General features: G+C 36.1%; 1 protein-coding gene across 2 annotated transcripts in view; it reads right to left on the reverse strand.

The window, feature by feature from the left end:
* Positions 1-19,771, reverse strand: part of CDKAL1 (CDK5 regulatory subunit associated protein 1 like 1) — a 428,476-nt gene that overhangs the window by 12,278 nt on the left and 396,427 nt on the right. For both annotated transcript variants that reach the window (XM_032181446.1, XM_032181447.1), the window contains one exon: positions 17,103-17,267. In XM_032181446.1, coding sequence (XP_032037337.1) covers positions 17,103-17,267 — 165 coding nt within the window. The remainder of the gene's footprint in view (positions 1-17,102; positions 17,268-19,771) is intronic.

Raw genomic sequence — 19,771 nt, forward strand, 5'->3', positions numbered from 1 at the left:
AGTAATAACAAACAACTAAAGAGAGACAAGCCAAAAACACCTCCAAAACATTTAAAACATAATCTTGTGCTGCTTTGCATTATACTCACTTGTTTTAGCTTGTTTCTTTATAGGTATCTATAAATCCTTCCAGCCAGGAGTTGACTCTTTTTTACATATTAATATTTTGTGCTACTATTAAACTTAGTGACACAGTATCCTCCTGCTATACAAAACATGCATTTTCAAAATAACCTGTCATTCACAATCAGAAGCAACATTTTGAAGAATAGTCAGTGTGACGTCTGGATTCTGAGCTTTTTTCTTAACAAGGTGTGTGGGGTGTCAATCACTACACCAAGGACCTCACATCACAGGAAAAAAGTGACATGCAAGCTGGCATTCCAGTTAGGATTTGCAACCACAAGAGAACTGAGGGAGCTTCTAAGCGGAAGACTTTTGTGATTCAAAAATCACAGTCATCTAAGTAATGAAATGAAGAATGAATCTAGGAGCACAATGTGGACAAATTCAGGAAGGGGATCTGTCACTATTTATTTCCCTGTGCATAGCACAGTTTTATAAAGGAGATGGCAGGTGCTTGCTCTGGGCACTTATCTGATAATTAGTTGGCTAACAGACAAATCTGCTTTCTAGAGATCACCAGCAAAGGATTCGTGGCTTTGAAAATATATTACAGTGAATTACAGAATATACATTTACTTGTAATAACAGTGGATACCATTTTTCCAAAGTCAGTGAGCATACCATGGCCTGTCTTAGTGCATGCTGTTCTTTAAAGGATCATACAGATATAAATATACATATATTTTAATATTTTAAGGTTATGTCTACAATGCAACAATTTTGTTGGTATATTTTGTTTGATGACAACAGAATGACAACAAATTAGCAGTATGTGAATGTTATATATAGATTCCACTACAAATTAGATTATTAAATGAAGTATGATATACTTCTTATACCATAAGCCTTTAGAGACCATCACCTTTTTGCTTTCCTTTTAAGCCTTGAAATAGCAATGACAATTATATGGAGATCATCAATAGCTACAGGCAAAGAAACAAAAGGTTTCCATCAGAAAGAATATCCTAGTAAAATGAACAGCTGGATCTGAAAATATATATTAATGCCACAACAACCAATATAGCTGAATGATACTCACATATCAGCAGTGAAATGAGTAATACTGCTTTTACTTGGAAGTGAACTCTATGATCATATATTAAAACACCAATTTTAAGAGGAATTCTATACTCCTAAATAGTAGAAAGCGTAAAATACTCAAAGTCATTCTAACCATTGTTATTTGCAAAAAGCACTGTGATAAATATTCAAGAAATATCTCAAGGGACATGCTCTCAAAATCAGGAAGAGTTTACAAAAGATCTTTCATATGGCACAGAGTAGAATAAAATGATATATGTACATGTTCTTGACTAAAGCCTTCCTCTTAATCCTGGAGTATGTCAGAATCCTGAATTTATGGTGTTTTTACCTATTTCTGTAGAACCGAGTATTACAAACAGAGCATTCCAAGGAGGCTTCTACATTGTATTAAAAGACAATCCTTCTTACACATCCCTTCTTACACTCCAGCCTCATGGATAATAAACATGGTAGGAGATGAGCAATAATAATATTTAGGAATTATATTAGTTTTCAGAGTTTCAAATTCTATACCAGGATGTAGCTGTGGGTTCTATTTGCCTCCCTCATTTTACAGGTAGAGAAACAAAGATTAAAACGTGTCTAGAGCTGTAACTGAAGTCAGCTATATGGGTCTCTACAACTCCTGTCTTAGATTCCAGCTGTCAACAGAAGCCAGCGTAGCCTCTAAATCCTTTTATCTCTGTGAAGCCTAAGATGTCTCCTGACAAATTCTCCTGCATTAATTTTCATGGACTTTTCCACCCAGTATTAAATACTTCCAGTTGCTGAGACTGTAGATGTACAGCAAGCACAGCTGGAATCAGTCCTCTGTGAAAAGGAGCATTTCATGCAAGTCTGACATCTAACAGCTAATAAAGCATGACCGATCCTGACCAACTTTGTGGGTTCAGTGGCAATACAAAGGTTTGCTTTTCATATTGTCATGGCCTCTTTCCTTTAAATATCCTTAGTTGTGTTAGGAGGTCTCCCACAGTGCCAGTTAGCATACTTCTGAGCACCTGAGGGAGCGTCTTGAAATCTGAGTCTCCTTTTTTAATTTCCCACTCAGCCAAGTTCAGCTGCAGTTAATGGAGGACTCTCTCATGGAAACATCAAACACTGGTTACTGTGATTAGGCAAACCTAACTGCTCTAACACAATCTCTGTATCCCAAGTCTCTGCAAATGATTCATCAGCCATTCTCCACAATGAAGATTACATGAGAAAAAACTTTCTTGGCTTGCTGTGTATTTTATGCTAGATAATCATGATAGCACCTTGGCGCTCTGTCTAAGACATCAAAGAACAGTAAGTATCCAGTCTACAGGCCGTAACGAATATCTACCCTCAGGAGAGCATTTCTATCTTTCAGAGGGTGGTCTGACTAGACGACCAACTTTTCTATCTGTAAAGGATTGAAGAGCATAAGCATGAACTTGCACCTTATCATGCTTAAATACCAACAATTTGTACCTCAGCTGAGAGCCTCCAGTGAATCGATGGGACCTCAATCTTCTTCTACACGGGTTTTGCACAGTGTGCTCTATCAGTTTTTACCTTATAACTCCTAGAGGTAGGTAATGAGGAGAAAAATCAGTTCCCCTGGATTTAACTATGAGGAAATAAGCAATAATTTCATTTTTTTTCCTCAAGACTTAATACTTTGGAGTTAATTTCTCTTAAATGCTGAAGAGTCATTGCTGCAATATGCTTGAACACATGCTACAAAATGTTTAATAATTTGTAAATATCTGGTTCCAAGCACTTTAAACTGACTCCCATTGCATTTCTTCACTATACTGACCTTTTAGTGGACACTGTGAACATCTTTCTCTGCCTCATCTCCATGTGTGAAACGGGAAGATTAAAGCTGCATTTCAGAAGGATAATGTAAATGCAAGCTTAATATTGTTTCTGAAGTACTCAAAAGTAATGGGAGTCATAGGAAAGGTTAGAAAGAAATTAGTAACTCCCTTGAGAGTGAGATTTGAACTGTACATAGTAAATAACAGTACTATTACACAATGGACAATGAAGAGGAAAAAATATCCAACAATTGCTTATTAAATGAATAGTCTCAGCTCTATGCAAAGAAGGAAACGAATCTCTGTGTGTAAAAATAGCGCATAAACACATTATTAGAGGCTGAAACATAATATGGTTGGCATCTACATGGAAAAGAAGAACTGAAATGCTAGAATTTCCTTACTTCAGAGTACTTCACTTTACACTCCAAATAATTTGTGCACATACGTACATGAGAAATGTCATTCTTAATTTCTTCTTGTTATCACATATCATAGGTCTTCAGTGTCCTTTCTCTATACCTAAAAGGATACTGGTCTGTAGAACACAACACATGATATTTCAGTACCGTTTACTTTTACCTTTTGGTGTTTAGTTGTTGGTTTGGTCTCTAGGTGAATATAAGCAGTAACTGGAATCGACTCCCAAGGAAGCCAACTTAGTTAGTTGTATACTATTAACTTTTGATCCTACTCACCCATTTCATCAATGGAAGAGTAATCCATTAAGTTTCATAAATGTCAAAGGCTCATAGAAGAAAGAGATCTAAATCAGTGCTCCCATTGAGGAAAAGGTCAAAGCATACTCTCAACAATCTGTGTTTTTTGCCGTCATCCTCCTGACCTCCTGCACTCTATCTCTAAATCACCTACGTTAATTACACAAACCAGCTATAATACATTTTAATCCACAGATCGGTCAGAGAAGATAGGAAGGATGCAAAGAGGAAGCTGCGGTTTTTGTTGCAGAAACATGGAAAGAACCATAGGACTCAAACCATGGGAAACCAGGCTTCATTTCAACTACTCAGTTGTTCATTCTCTAGCTCTGTGAACGCAGCTTTCTTGCACAAAGACTGTCTTTGCGTCATAGCGCTTCAAAGCTAAATGCAAGACCAGATGAAAACTGGATAAAAAATAAATACGAGAGGGAGGGAGGGAGGGAGGGAGGGAGGGAGGGAGCGGAGGAAGTAGTACCGCTTAACACAAGGAGCAGTGTTTTGACAAACTAGTTTGTTCATAAATATCAACAGTTTGCACTTCACATTTCCCCTCAGCTTTCCACAGCTGAAGGATCTATCTGACTAGATACTACCATTATACAGAAATGTATGATAGGAGAATGATTTTACATAAGAAATTGTTGCAAATGTATTTCTTCTACTTTTGAGATTTGGCATGTTAGGCCTAAATTAAAATGGCCACGAGCTTCTATCAAACACGGTATCAATAGTTGCAGGCCATTTCCTTATAAATGAGGAAAAGATAAGGTTCTTATGACAGATTGATAGGATTTATAAGTGAGTGAAATTCCTTTCAAAAATTTTCTCCTGCTTCTCTGAAACCTGTATAATCTTTCATAAAGCTAGGAAATAGTAAGATGCACACTGCTTTCACAGAAATAAATGAAGAAAATCTAGGATGCACACGAATAGAAGATGACCTGAAAACGGCAAATAAATACAAGATGCCTACAGAGGTGGTAATCACAAGCCCACAGAACGGTAAGTATAGGACTTAATTTAGTCTTTAACAAACTGACGGATTTGAATTTTAAAATGCTTTATGTCTCTCTCCATACTAAAGCTTAACAGCACTAGAACAGGATTTTTATGGTACAAGATACTCTCACACGCATATATCTATAATTCATTCCTTTCCAGCTATTAAGGGCTACACATCTGGCTTTTCCCTCTGGTCCTGTGGCAGAATCTGATTATGCTGCAGAATGTTAAGCACTCCTCACTGAAAAAAACTAATGAACTAATGTTTCTTTGAACAGAAATACTTGTTGAATAGTTCAAAGAGGAATAGAATTTTTGTCATTCTAAGCAGTATTTCCATTACTTTAATAACTCTATGTCAGAAATATTTTTTTTTGTATGATAATTATGCTATCTGCACTTATCAGAGATTTTGTATGTGGGAATTGCAAAATAGTTTCCATACGGATATGAGAAAGCATAGACAGATGGACTAAAATGACTTACAATCATATATGAACTCATGTCAAAACAAGGATAAGATTTAAAAGAAAAAAAAAAAAAAGAAAAAAAGCCTCTAATCCTCATAAGAAGACCCCTTCTTGAGGACCAGAAATCCATCTGGTCAGTATTATGCATAGGTACTTCTCAGTTATTTGATTATGATTTCTTTTGACAAAAGGAAGTGATGAAATGTACTGCCTACACACCTTTGTTCCATCAAAAGTGTCTTCACAAAAATTTTCAAGCAACCCCAATTCAAAATGGAGCACTTGTTCAAGTTCTTCCTGAGCACACATACATACGTATATACATATATGTATATATATATAAAGAAGAACCTATCAAGTTAAAAGCTATAGAATTTAGTTATTTTTTATATATAGTATCATTGCAAGGAACACAAGGCTACACTGAATCTAAAGAAAAAGAATATTAATTTTCATAGGGCCTTTTCCTTTTTATTTTGCCTTTAAGATCTGGATATCCAGACAGTCATGTTTCATTTCTTTCACTATTTATCAAACCCATATTCATCTCATTTTGTAATACAGGGTAGTCAATCCTTTTTGATAGGCCATGAATCTACTTATGAGCCTTACACTGCTATGCCTTGCCAATTACAAAACCTGGCATAAATTCATCATGTGATTAATAGCTACTAGTTCTTCTTCTCCACACATTACATATGCTCCAACATGTATGACTCTGTCCTGGTGTCCACTGGAAAAGAGGGTGTATGTTGTACCAGGCTGGAGGCTGGCCATTTCTGCACTAGAATAGTGACATGCAACTGTAGAGATGGCTTTTTTACAGGCCAAGTCCCACAGAACAGTTTTCTACTGGTAAGGCCAGGTAAAAAAGGCAAAATAAAAAGTGTTATACAGAAGAAGTTGACAGCACAATAACATCAGCATTCATTATGTGACTTGGTGACTTATGCTGAGCTGGAAGATGGAAACTATTTTCTTACAGAATGATGAGTTATGTAGGTCAAATATGGTCTGCCTTCAGGCCCTTAATTATTTGTGATTATCATCACCCAGAACAACTACAAATGTGAATTTATTTTTAAGAAATATTTATCACTGAAATCTTCTCAACTTTATGTTTTTTATTTTACAAACAGCCCTTCTCTCCAACAAACTACTTAAGAAAAATATGTAATATTTCTTGCTCACATTGATCGCTTAGACAGACAAATATTTCAACTTTGTTTTTGACTTTACACAAATATATCTTAATAAAACTGATTTCATGACAGTGTTTGTGACTTCAACAATTAAAAGGTGAAGCACCACTGAGTCCATACATCTCCCTAGCCATAATTCCAAAGTCTCAGTTTTTGATAGTACCTGGGATGAAAGAAGTACGTTCTAGTTTTTCAAAGATCATAATTTTATTATTGCGCCAATCCTGGGTTGTCAACCTGACTCAGGTAAACGAAATGAATGCAAATACTCTGAAATTTTAACATGCTGTGGACTTAACTTTCAAACACATAAAAACTGTGATTGAAGCTCTCTGACTCTTTCAGAACCTCAAAATATGGAGTGTTTCTGATGCATACCCGCAAAACTGCTTAGAGCAAACTTCCAGTGAAAACATACAATAACTAATGAACAAGCTTGGGAGTCCATTTTAATGTAAAAGAAAGGCATAACACCTAAATGGCCATGCAAGCAGATGGAGCACTAATTTTACTTCAGTGGGAATATTTATGAGATTTGGGTTACATACACAAACCATCACACCACCACCACCACCTCTTATACTCTACCAAGTTTTCAGTTCAAGCTTCTGCCCTCCCTAAATTGGATTAGAAAATTATATCAAACCTCTTTGTACTTTCTGGATTTTAACTAATATAAATTACTCTGCCTGGCATCGGAGTAAGTCAGTAAAAAAAATAAAAATCTTTCTACAACTTTAATCAGAGTTCTAACATCTGAGATAATAAATTAGAGGTACTGGGGAATCCTTCAAGACATTTAAATACACAATAGGAAGCAGAGGATGGTTATCAAGATCAGTGTACTACACAATAACCACAAGTAAAGCTGTTCTCTCTAATAGGTGCTTAAATAATTAGTTACTTTTCTAAATGTTTCTTTTACTTAATGACCTTCATTGAAATCCACAGGAGCAGCTTGCTTTGGAACTTACTACGACTAAGAACTGAACCTGGAATTAAATAAATTTAAGTGTCAGGTCTCATGAAAACCTTCAATGTAATAGGCAAGGAGCCAAATTTCTTAGAGGTAGAACACAAACTTTTAAAGCAATTATCCCTCTTGTAGTTTGGGAGGACTCCTTTAAAAAAAAAAATAAAAAAATCTTAGGCTGACAGAGAGATTGTGGGAGGGCAAGGGTTTATTTCTGTTGTTGTTTGGTCCAGTAAATTTGCAACAACATGCTTTATTGTATAATGGCATGATTAAGTCATTGATCTCATTACATGACAAAGAATCTAGAATGAATGTTAAACTTGATATGGAATACAGCACGAATAAACACAAAGTTATTGGATGCTACCTCTGAAAAAGATCTGGCTTAGTAAATTTGCTTAGATACAACTGTTGGCTGTCTTTAAAGATGCAGTCAGTGATTGTAGTATATACATCTGAGTCACATTAAATTATAAGATGCTAGCATAATTAGGACCATATTCTTGATAGACTAAATTTAAAACTCTGGAACTTCACATCTATGCCACTAAAGTATGGCATTTTGATGACCTGATATTTTAAGATAATGTTTTCTCCAGCATACTGACCAAATAAAATCTCATCCTTACTACTCAACTGTAATTTAATCTCAATTAAAGATGTAGGCACCGTAATTTACCTTTGATTTTTTATACGGAGATACTCCAATACACAAAGTATCAAGGATTAATGCATTAAAATGTTTATAAAATTTAATAAAATACTGATAAAAACTTAAAAATATATATTTGTCCTATTGAAAAGGCTTTCTTACCTTTTTATTTATCTTCTACTTACCTTTGACACCACCAAAAAATCTCTTAGTGTTTCTGGGAACAATACTCAAAACACAAACATAAATCAGTATACCCAAGTACTATCAAAGTTTGAGCAGGAATCTATGATTATGAATGGATGGAAGTATTCTATTATAACTTAAAATATTGCTGGATCAGATCAACACTACTTTAAAAGATTTGTCAGAGTAAAAAAGTTATTTGAATAACACATTCATATGTATCTTGATAAATGCTCATTATCATTAAAATGTCAACAAGAGCAGAAGGGGTGATTTTTAAAGGCTAAAATACCAGTCATCTACCGAGAATGTAATAAAACTTTTTGAAGCTGTAATAATATTAAAGAACAGAGAACACCCTAATTTCCTTTTAACATGCTTTGCTGATTTCTTTGAAATTAGATACACTTTTTCAACATTTTGAAGTTAAAAACAAGCTTAATCTCATGACAGTAATTTTCCAAACAATCTCAAAGTTAATGTTCCCTTTCACTCGAATGATTTTGGCAACCAATATGTTTCTAATATGCAGAAGTTCAACATTTCAGTACCATGCATGAGTAAAATCAAATCTACTGATCTTTCATTTGGTATTGGGGAAAGCTATATAATGCTTCTAAACCTCTATTTCCTCTCAAGGGCTCCCTGTGCTTTTTTCATGCTGTCCTACTTTTTCATGGTGTATTCTTGTAGAAAGACTGTGAAGATTACAGCACTGATAGATAAGAAAGGTAGGAAATTCATCCATCTCATAGTTCCTATTCATAGGTCAACAGAGAAGTAATAAGAATAAAAGGGAAGACTAAAGAATACAAGAAAAATAACAACATGCACACAGGCTGAATATCATTCATTTACCTTTGTCTACGCTGGCATTAAATTCCACTGCAGAGGAATTATAGTCAAACCTATAATAACTTTTGTTGGCCCAACCAGTTGGAATTAGATGACATCCACAGCAATAGACAAATTAAGAAAAGTTGTTTGTTGCTTCCCCCTCCATCCTCTCCCCGAAAACAATTAACACTTAGAGAATTTATGAACTGGTATATTAAGTAATAAAGCATTAGTAAAAACAAGTAGCTTTTGATTCTTTCCAAAGAGTCTGTTGGTTAAAACTCAAGTTGAAATGAAAAATAATTTCTAAAAAGAACTCCTTTCTAAAGGAGGAGTGTCAAGTAGTTAAAATTACCATGGCTACACATTTCCAATTTGTCTCTAAGTCAAAGGAGTGCAGAACCCATTCTCCCATCTTACAGTGCAGCAGGAGGTCAAGTACTAGAAATAATACACAAAATGACAAAACTATTTTAGCACTTGATGGTTCTACTTCTAGAAGCAGGAAAGCCGGAACATTTCTTTTTAATCTTCTCTCATTCTCCAGAAAATGACTTGTAGTTGAATCATCCCAGTCATTACTATTTCCATTTATTGCATGCACTGCAGATAATGAACATAATTATGTAATTTAAAGTGATTAGACAGTGACATTCAGCCAACTGTCCGTTGAGGAAATGGAAAGTAAATAAAGTTCTTATCTTTTCACCTGAAAAGGTCTTGAGAGAGCATTTGTTTGAAAAAGAGCTATGCAAAATGTGTTGTTTCAGCTGAGCTTTGATCACTGTAGTTGAAATTTGGCCCTGCCAACGAGATGGGCAGAAAGAAAACATGCCCATTAAATTAAACACTTCAGGATAAAACTACCTGGTGAAGGAGTCTTATGCTGGCTCTTGGTTTGCTTTCTTTAATCATCTGAAAGTGTTTTAACCCTCTATGCAGCACAGGGAAGTATTCTGGATCAATGAATTGTCTTCAATTCCACTTGCTATTCATCATATAAATGCTGGCTAAATTAAAATATTCATAGAATTACAGAAAATAAGGCTGGAAACAAACTTAAGAGGTCACCTAGCCCATACCCATGACTGAAGACAGGTGACCTGTATCTCTGTTTCTCAGATATTTGTGAAACATATTCTTAAAGAATAGCATTGAAAAAAAAAATCCCCAACCCAATATGGGCAATTCAATCTAGCACTTATCTAAACTCAGGAAGAGAAATCTGTTCCGATCGTAAGAAAGATTCTATTCCGAATTTACGAGTATAGGCTCAGAAATGTTGGGCTTTGAATTACAAGAAAAAATTCAAATCAACTCAAATCCCCAAATGAATGAACCCAATGTGGAATACCGATAATATGTAAATCACAAAAATCAGCATGTAAGGAATGGAATACTAGATTTTTTTCCCAGAAAAATAAGACTTTTGAATCTTCTTTCCAAAACCATCCATAAATGTCTTTGAGCTCCACTCTTAGAAAGGAAATTTCTCTTTTCTTACACTAACTTTACAGCGACACTAACTTTTTAGTGACCTCAGTGAAATAACTGAATAAAACATGAGAAAAAGAGAGAAATTAAGAAGGATTTAACATCTTATATGACTTTTGTTTACAACCAGAAGGAAGCAAGAGTAACACCTAAAACTGATTAATATATATAAAAGCACTAACCAGTTGATTGCGTTTTGTTTACAGTTGTTTTAAGAAAGTGTGAGATAACAAAAGGTATGTTCCTTCTGACTATGAGATAAAAAAGGCACCTGAGATAACAAAAGGTATGTTCCTACAACCCAAAATCCAAGAGCATAAAACATTGCTTTCTTGAAATGCAGAACTACCTGAGAACCGTTTCACACGAAGTTCTGTTTCATCTTTGTCAGTATACTTATGTTAAATAGAAAATTCCCCATATATTTCTCAAACTGATCCTTCTTGTACTTGATGATGTAAAAGCTTTGCAAAGTAGCTTTTTAACAGAGCTAAAATGTGTATTCTATTTTACTTTTTCTTATTTGGAAATTCTGACCTTTCATTAGCATTTCACATACTTTCTCTAATTTATTTCTGGAATTCTATGACAGATCCTTCTCTTTGCACCTGCATGACATTTTTTCATCCAAAATTTGCTTTTTCATTTACTTTTTTTCCTAAATCACTAACCTCTAGTCCCTGTGCAGGATCCAAGTCTTCATCCACTTTGAAACTCCAATGTATATAAAAACTGTGCTTAATAATTACTGCACTTTTACGTACATCTTCCACACTTCTTTCCAAGTCCTATAAGGAAGTGTCCAATATTGAGATCTCAATTCTGCCATGATTTCATTCATTTGGGTTCCAGAAGAAGATACATACTTCTTCCTTCTCCATTTCATTTTGCTTGCAAGTGAAGCACCCTTTCTTCATAAGATCAGAGAGCTTCCTTTAAGCTATGCTTTGTTGATTCTTCTTTGTGGGAGCTTATACAGAAATGTTTGATATATGTATCTTTCTTGTTTCATAACATCAAAAAAAAAAAAAAAAAAAAAGTTGGATAGCATTTAGAAGTCATCTTTTGCTAATATAACTAGAATATACTTGTGGCTACGAGTCTGGGAACATACAGATTCTTCAGTATCATCCAGAAGTACAATGCTAACTCCTTCAAAAAAAATATGAAGGGAGGACATAGAGAAAAAGAAAAAGCAAACTGATCAAACAACTGCTTGCTACCTGTAAATCAGTGGCTTATTCCTCATTTCCTCTGAAGTTCCCAAAGACTTGAATAACCGTTAGCCTAACTGTGGATATTACTATGGCCTGGAGAGCCACAGAGATGTGGACCAACATCCCAGAATCACAAAAGAAGACAAATGGGGACTGCCAGAAAGATTTGTTTACATGGGAAATGTTAGACATGGAGCGTGTTATCACATAAAACAATTGAAAACAGATAATTGAGAGAAAGATGTGCCTATATTTGTTTCACAAGAAACTCAGTCACAGATGCATTACAGAAACCAAAATTACAAACATAAAATAAGCATGACTATATAATTAAACACCTAGTTAAAATATATTTTTTTCCTTAATTTTCCATCTGATTAAAATTTCCCACCTAAGGCTTCCAGACTTACAGGACCTTAATTTTAGCAATACATTACAATTCTGGTAGACAGCCAGAGTTTTATTTTTATCCTTTAGTCCTTTGGTCTCTTCTTTATGTATCTCTCATTTTGCAATATTTTTTTCCTTCAGTCACACAACAAATGTAAACAACTAAAATTATTTCTGGAGTACAGAAGCATAAAATACTCAATTTCAGTTCCTAACAACAAATTAGAATTCTTGCAGATTCTTACTTTCTTCAAATGATTAGATTTGGGTAAACATTTGTCTGTAAGCAGGATATACTTATGTATTTTATTTTGTCCTACTGTGAAACTACAGAGATCCCTTAAGACATCCAAACAAAATTAATAAAAATAAACATATAAAAATGTCATTTTAAAGTTAAATGCCATATAGACCATTGACACGTACTGCTGACATTTTCTAAAATATTTACTTACCAGTGATAATGAACTCAGTACTCTGTACATTCCAAACCCATCTCCAAAACCTCAAAGACTGTATTAACAGAGCAGTTAAGGACATAGCAGACTTTACTGGAGCTCTAAATGGTGAGATACATCATTAAAGCTTTGTCAGCTCCTAGCCTACCTTAATAAAAGGTTATCACATCTGCAGCATTTATCTTTTTCTTTTCCTGAGAAACTTAGTAGAAATAATAATTGATCAATTTGAAATCCTTATTACTTATTACTATAATTATTTACTGTTACTTATAATTACAAGTAGTAACTGATGACATGCATCGTCTGAACAATCTTTTTGATGTCTCCTGTCAATACTCAGTCTTATATCTCACATAGATTCACCTTATCTTACATTACATATCTTGCATTAGATTAATCAGAACCAAATTCAAAAGTGCCTTCTCCATGTCCTCATATTTTGATTAATTTCATCTTTCACTATATAACCGCTAAACATTGTTTTACTCCTGAATTGGCAGCTGCACATTTTAAACCTAAAGAAATCTATAGTAGATTTAAATTTCAGTGTTAACTGAAATTCCTAAATGTCTTTGCCCCCCTCAAATAACCCTCCTGTAAAACTGTGCATCTTAGAGACGTGATTCACTTCTGAGCAACTTGTATCAAAAATTCATGTTGAAGTAAAAAATTAATCCTGGTAAACAGATGTGCATTTTAATATATAATATGTCCACTACAATCAGTAAGTCTAATCATTTCAACAGATTTTTAACCTGATCCACTACTTTCAACATTCCCCCACCCTTCCTGTCCCAAATTCTGCCACAAAGCCTAATGCCAAGACCTTATTCTAAGCCATCTACTTACACTTTTTTTCTCAGAGAATACTTTTTTTTCTCAACTGCTAAGAAATTTACATCATTAATAAATATACAGCAATGGATGTACGTATTAGGTGTGTTTTTCATATATTGAAAAAACTATGATAAAAATATATGCTAGAAATAGTCTGGAAATAATTTTATCAGCATTTGCCTGCTTCTGATTTGGCACAGATATACAATGTGTGAATGTTTTATAGAGACTTTAAACAGTTCAGTGTGTGACATTCTCCATTCCCTCTTTTTCAATCAAATCTGTTGATTCCTTTTGGTGTCCTAGTTATTATACCTCTTTGGACCAATATGTTACCACAATCATGCAGTCAAAAGGTTAAAAAAATAAAAAAAAAAAAAAAAAAAAGGACAAAAAAAACAAACACACAAAACAAGCAAACAAACAACAATAGCAAACACACAAAAGCTACAATTGTCTCTTCAGACTCATGCTGTGCTTTAGGTGCTTACTTCAAACTAATCAGAAAAAAATATTGAGGGAAATGTAGCAGGTCAGAAAGAGACCACATAACTACAGAAAGTCAGATAAGCTCTGATCCTTTATAGGTATTCCTCATCACAGCATTTATGTAATTTTTTTTTTTCCTGATAAAGATGGTTTTGCAGCTTGTTTTGACATCTACACATCATGGAACTTTCAATTTTTCTAACTAAATTTTTAGTCATCTGATTAGTTTCCTTAAAAGTTGTACAGTTTTGAAAGCTTTCCCTCTTTCAGTGAACATTTCCCATTAGACAGTAGTATTGCTGTGATGTATTTTGAAACACCTTTCATTGTGTCCTATGCAAGCTAATGAAAATACTGATAACAATAGCAAGTGATGCCTAAAATAAACAAACGCAGCATCTTTTGAGCTGCTGCAGACTGTCTACATCCATGCTAGAGCCCTGACTCAGCACTGACCCTCTTTTGCATAATACTTACAGAATCACAGAATAACAGAATTTCTAGGTTGGAAGAGACCTCAAGATCATCGAGTCCAACCTCTGACCTAATGCTAACAGTCCCCACTAAACCATATCCCTAAGCTCTACATCTAAACGTCTTTTGAAGACTTCCAGGGATGGTGACTCCACCACTTCCCTGGGCAGCCTGTTCCAATGCCTCACAACCCTTTCAGTAAAGAAGTTCTTCCTAACATCTAACCTAAAACTCCCCGGGCTCAACTTAAGCCCATTCCCCCTCGTCCTGTCACCAGGCACGTGGGAGAACAGGCCAACCCCCACCTCGCTACAGCCTCCCTTGAGGTACCTATAGAGAGCGATAAGGTCGCCCCTGAGCCTCCTCTTCTCCAGGCTGAACAAGCCCAGCTCCCTCAGCCGCTCCTCGTAGGACTTGTTCTCCAGGCCCCTCACATGACATGCAGAACTGTTAGCTGTGCACTACAGCCCCAGTAAATTCATGGTCATTAGGAAAGACTGCTAAGTGCTTTGCTGAATGGGAATGGACTGAAGCAGATAGATGTTTTAGTGCAATACAGCCCATGTTCACATTATTTTGCTTTAGATTACCTTGATCCACATTTAAATTCACATGCCTCTCTATATTAGCTGTCATCATGGACCAGCAAACATAAAGTAGATGAGAGGAAGTTGTATCACTACTAGGGTGAGACCAGACGTCCACTTTAAACTTCCTAGGGACTTCACATAACATGCCAGCTACAGGATGCTGGTTGGTGCTTAAAGAGCTTCTGCCCAGAGGGACAGCCATGCTGAGTGATAGAAACGTGCCTGGTCTCAAGAACCATGTGGCAGCTGGCTACCCATTCTTTCAACCCCCTAAATAAAAAGCAGGCCCTAATTCTTCCTCATTTGTGTGTAAAGTGAGAACTGTAAAGCCAGAAGAAGAAAGTGAAAGGGCCACATTTTCTTTCTTTCTTTCTTTTTTTTTTTTTTTTTTTTTTTTTAATTTAATGTAACTCTTACTTGTCTCTGCCATATACTTTGATAACTTGACTGAACAGAAAAGTTATCCAAGGTTTTAGTTCTGCATGCTGCCCCTTTGAAAACTTGTTGGAAAGCCTTGGCATCTTACTGAAGATCCCGGACCTTTGGCTACTTTTCATGGAGTATCTGAATACAGGAATTCCAAGTTGTCTTCTTCTTTCCCCAATCTGCCATGTGTGCACATAACAAGGCATATAGTGTCAGATGACATATGTTGCCCTGTTATCGTTACATTAAATGGAGTCACCCACCACGGCTGGGACATGAGACTTCCTCACAAGCACTTTACGTAAAAATTAGATTTCTCAAGCACATCTAAGAAGGAAATTTGCTGTACCCTTTCACTTGGGCATTCCAAGTACTTGTTCATGTCTGCTCAAAGGACAAGAGCACATGTGTACCTCTCAAATGCATCTCTATGATTTCTTATGGAAATTATCAGTCCCCTTGACTTTAATCATTTTGTTTCTCATTCTTAACATAAAATTTCAGTCAACATTCTGCTTGCTTACTCCCATGCCAATATCTTCTGGCAGCATGTGCTCAGTTTAACAACAGGCTTGGTTCTGTTCCATTGGATTATTTTAAAAAATGTCCTGATGAAAAAAGCAGCTGTGTTTAAATAGCTATGACGTCCAATCAGACAATTTAAGGGTTTTGGCTGTTTTTTCCTCTTACAACCCCTTATCAGGCAAATATACACATACACATGGACAGTATTCAAAGGGAAGTTAGCAATGCGTTGGTGCTTAAAGTTCATGATCTGCCAAACACATTACTGTACGTGCATTATTGTTGCTATATATTTCCAGCCAGCCTTATTCAAGGTACCAAATAGTTCAACTTAACACTAGTCACATAAGATATGCATTGATTATTTCTTTTAAATCTGACCACTTAGAACTTTTACAAAGATATGTATATATAATAGTACTTGTCAACAATTTACTGTAAAAGCAGCCAGGTGGCTGATAAACTGCCAGCTATCTTTCTTCCATGTGCTAAATTATTGCTACATATTTTTGGAGATCCTAACAACAGTGCTGGAGAAAGGACATCAAATGATGCTTAGAAATGTGATACACATTTTCATTTCACACTCCATCAGGTTTTACAACTTGAGCTCCGTGAAATGTATGAGAATACTTGGCTAACAGCCACCTCTACTGAGGTGTAAAATAAGGATCAGATATCTTTTAAAAAGAGTTTCATTTTCTTTACATGACTAGATCAAATGTTGACCTTTTTCCAAAATATACTGTAAATATTCAGTACCTATCAAAGAATTTTGAATCTCTGGACACAGGTTTGAACTATTTTAACAGACACGTAATCGATACAAATTTTTTAGAAACAGCTTTGTAACAGAAAACAAACAGATTCATCCTTCCACTAAACTAGAACTGAAACACATTGAATTATATAATCACTGGTGTTAAATCTTTTCCATTCTAATAGTTCTTTCTCATCTTGCACCATGGAACAAGAAACAAGCATATTATTGCCTTTACAGTCAGCAAAGTAAAGCTACGGGCATCAGCAAAAGCATCTTTTAAATTCAGATTTCAATCTGTCAGAAAAGATTAAAGCTTCATACATACATAAAAGGGGAACTATAAAACGATAACAGATACATAGCCTGAAATCATTATGCTTGAACAGCTGCTGTTTTACCAGTGTAGTAAAGCAGAAAATGCCTTTTACTCACCTCTGTTAAGCCAGAAACTTCTCCTTTTGCTAATGGTCTTGTGATGGATGCAGTATAAACTCTGGCATCTGACACTGGTTGCCCCTTCATAAAATGTTTCCCAGCTTCATAAATATTCACTTCTACCATCTTACCCATTAACACAGGATCCTTTGGCACGAGAACCTTTCAAATAAAGATAAAGATATAGTCACTAAATATCATAAAGGACATCAGTGTCTCCAGCTTCCACTCAGAAAATAGATATTTTGGTAGGTATCTCTATCTGGCCTTCTTCAAGAGCTTTGCAGTGTTACCTCAGATTTTTTCAACTCCAATTTGCTTTTGTTGTTTTTGTTTGATTAATAAGAAAGCTGAGCCTGACTCACAACATTTGAACCCAGACCCACATTGTTTCCAAGAGCACTTGTACTACAGAACTCTAGCAGACTGCTATAAAGGCTTTTATTTTTTCTTTTACTACCCCACAGTATTTTTTTTTGTTTTGTTTTGTTTTAATTTTCCAGTCTGTAAGTGCCTCAGGACAGAAATTATGCCCTTGCTTCTATTTGCTCAAGTCCTTGTTTTGATTGTGCACGTCCTTTGCAGCTGAGATGCATGACTGGCAATGAATGTCTCTAAAAATGGAAGGGTATGTTTGTTGTATCAGCAACAAATGCCACTCTACCCTGAATTTGCACAACCATGGTATCAGACAGTCCCATGAGAACTTCACAAAAAAGACACCACATAACAGATTTTCATTGGTCACACATGCTATAAATGAAAGAGCCCCACGTACAGAAGCAATATTCCTTGCTGGAAGAACAAATCACATAAAAAGAGTCTAAAAATAGAGAAGCAGTCGAAAAGGAAAAGTGGTGTTCCCCATTTAAACATCAATAAAAGATTGAATTACAGACTTACTTAATCACATTTATTTAAAGCTCATCTACAAACAAATCTACAAGCTTTTCAGAGGTAATAAGCACACACATATTCCTTGATTTTTGTAGATCAAAATTGAAAATGAATCAGCATAGCCTGATTTTAAAGGACACGGAGAGAAAAACTGTGCCAACCACATTTGGAGAGCAGTTTGTTGCCAAACAGTGCCTCTCCAGTTTCAGCTATCGCAAGCACTAGTTGTCCTGCTCAGAGGAAATCACTACCAGTAATTCCCCTTATTCCCCAAAGACTCAAGGTGTTCATGACTTCTGGAGTTTCCAGATTCTATTAATTCTGCTGAAATTCCAAAGCACCTTCGAAGAAAAGCAGACAGCTTTGCCTTTCAGAGATGAGAAAGCTGGGGCTAACTAGACAACAGTGGCAAACATTAAGCCAGGATCCTAGTGCTGAGACAGCATTAAAACACAACTAGATCACAGTTCTTCCAATACATATATTTTTGGGGGCAAAGCAAAACTAGGTAAATAAGTATCCCTGAGTCTGGAACCTCTGTAGATTTTGGTATTCCCATACAGGAAACAGCAAAAACTAAACATATATCCTCAGGGACAGATGTGGATAAGTGACTAGTACTTCAGAAAAAGAATGACTTAAATGAAAATATCTGGGAGGTATTGTAAACAACCAAGAAGTCAGGCTTACATTCATACAAAAAAAAAATAAAAATCTAAGAGACAAAGTTATACCAACAGAAACTGTCATCTTGACTGCTGTTTTGGCAAAGTATCTTTTGGTCAGTTTAGACTATTCTGTTTAATGAACTAATTTAAACTATGTCATCAAAGCTATGGACAAAGCTACCAGGAGGTCTGTTAGTGTACCTCCATAAATGTGGCTTTAACAGCAAACTCTTTTAATACAGACAAGCTTAGTGAAGAGATGATAATAATGTGTTTAATAACTATTTGAATTATCAGAACATTATACCACAACCACACACTTCAGCTTCCAAACGCGATATTGTACCCCAGGGGTCAGTGTTGAGGCCCATCCTCTTTAATATCTTTACTGATGACTTGGATGAGGGAATTGAGCGTGCCCTCGGTACGTTTGCACAAAACACCAAGCTGGGGGTGAAATGTCAATGTTCTTTAGAAAGGCCCTGCAGAGGGATCTGGACAGGATGGGTCGATGGGTAGAGGCCAATGGGATGAGGTTCAACATGGCTAAGTGCCAGGTCCTGCACTTTGACCAAAATAACCCAACAGGCTTAGGGAAGAGTGGCTGGAAAGCTGTGCAGAGGAAAAGCATTTGGGGGTGTTGGTTGATGCTTGCTTGAACACGAGCTGGCAGTGTGTCCAGGTGGCCAAGAAGGCCAACAGCATCCTGGCTTGTATCAAGAATAGTGTAGCCAGCAGGACCAGGGAGGTGATCGTCACCATGTATTCTGCTCTTGTGAGGCCACACCTTGACTACTGTGTTCAGTTTTGGGCCCCTCACTGCAAGAAGGATGTCGAGGCCCTGGGGCACATCCAGAGAAGGGCTACGCAGCTGGTGAAGGGCCTGGAACACAAGTCCTGTGGGGAGCTGCTGAGGGAACTGGGGTTGTTTAGTCTGGGGAAGAGGAGGCTCAGGGGAGACCTTAGTGCTCTCTGCAACTACCTGAAAGGAAGGTGTGGGGAGCTGGGGGTCGGCCTCTTCTTGCAGATTAGTAGCGATAGGACTAGAGCGAACGGCCTCAAGTTGTACCATGGGAGGGTTAGTTTGGAAATTAGGAGAAA

This window comes from Aythya fuligula, chromosome 2 (assembly GCF_009819795.1).
Source record: "Aythya fuligula isolate bAytFul2 chromosome 2, bAytFul2.pri, whole genome shotgun sequence".
Taxonomy (NCBI): domain Eukaryota; kingdom Metazoa; phylum Chordata; class Aves; order Anseriformes; family Anatidae; genus Aythya; species Aythya fuligula.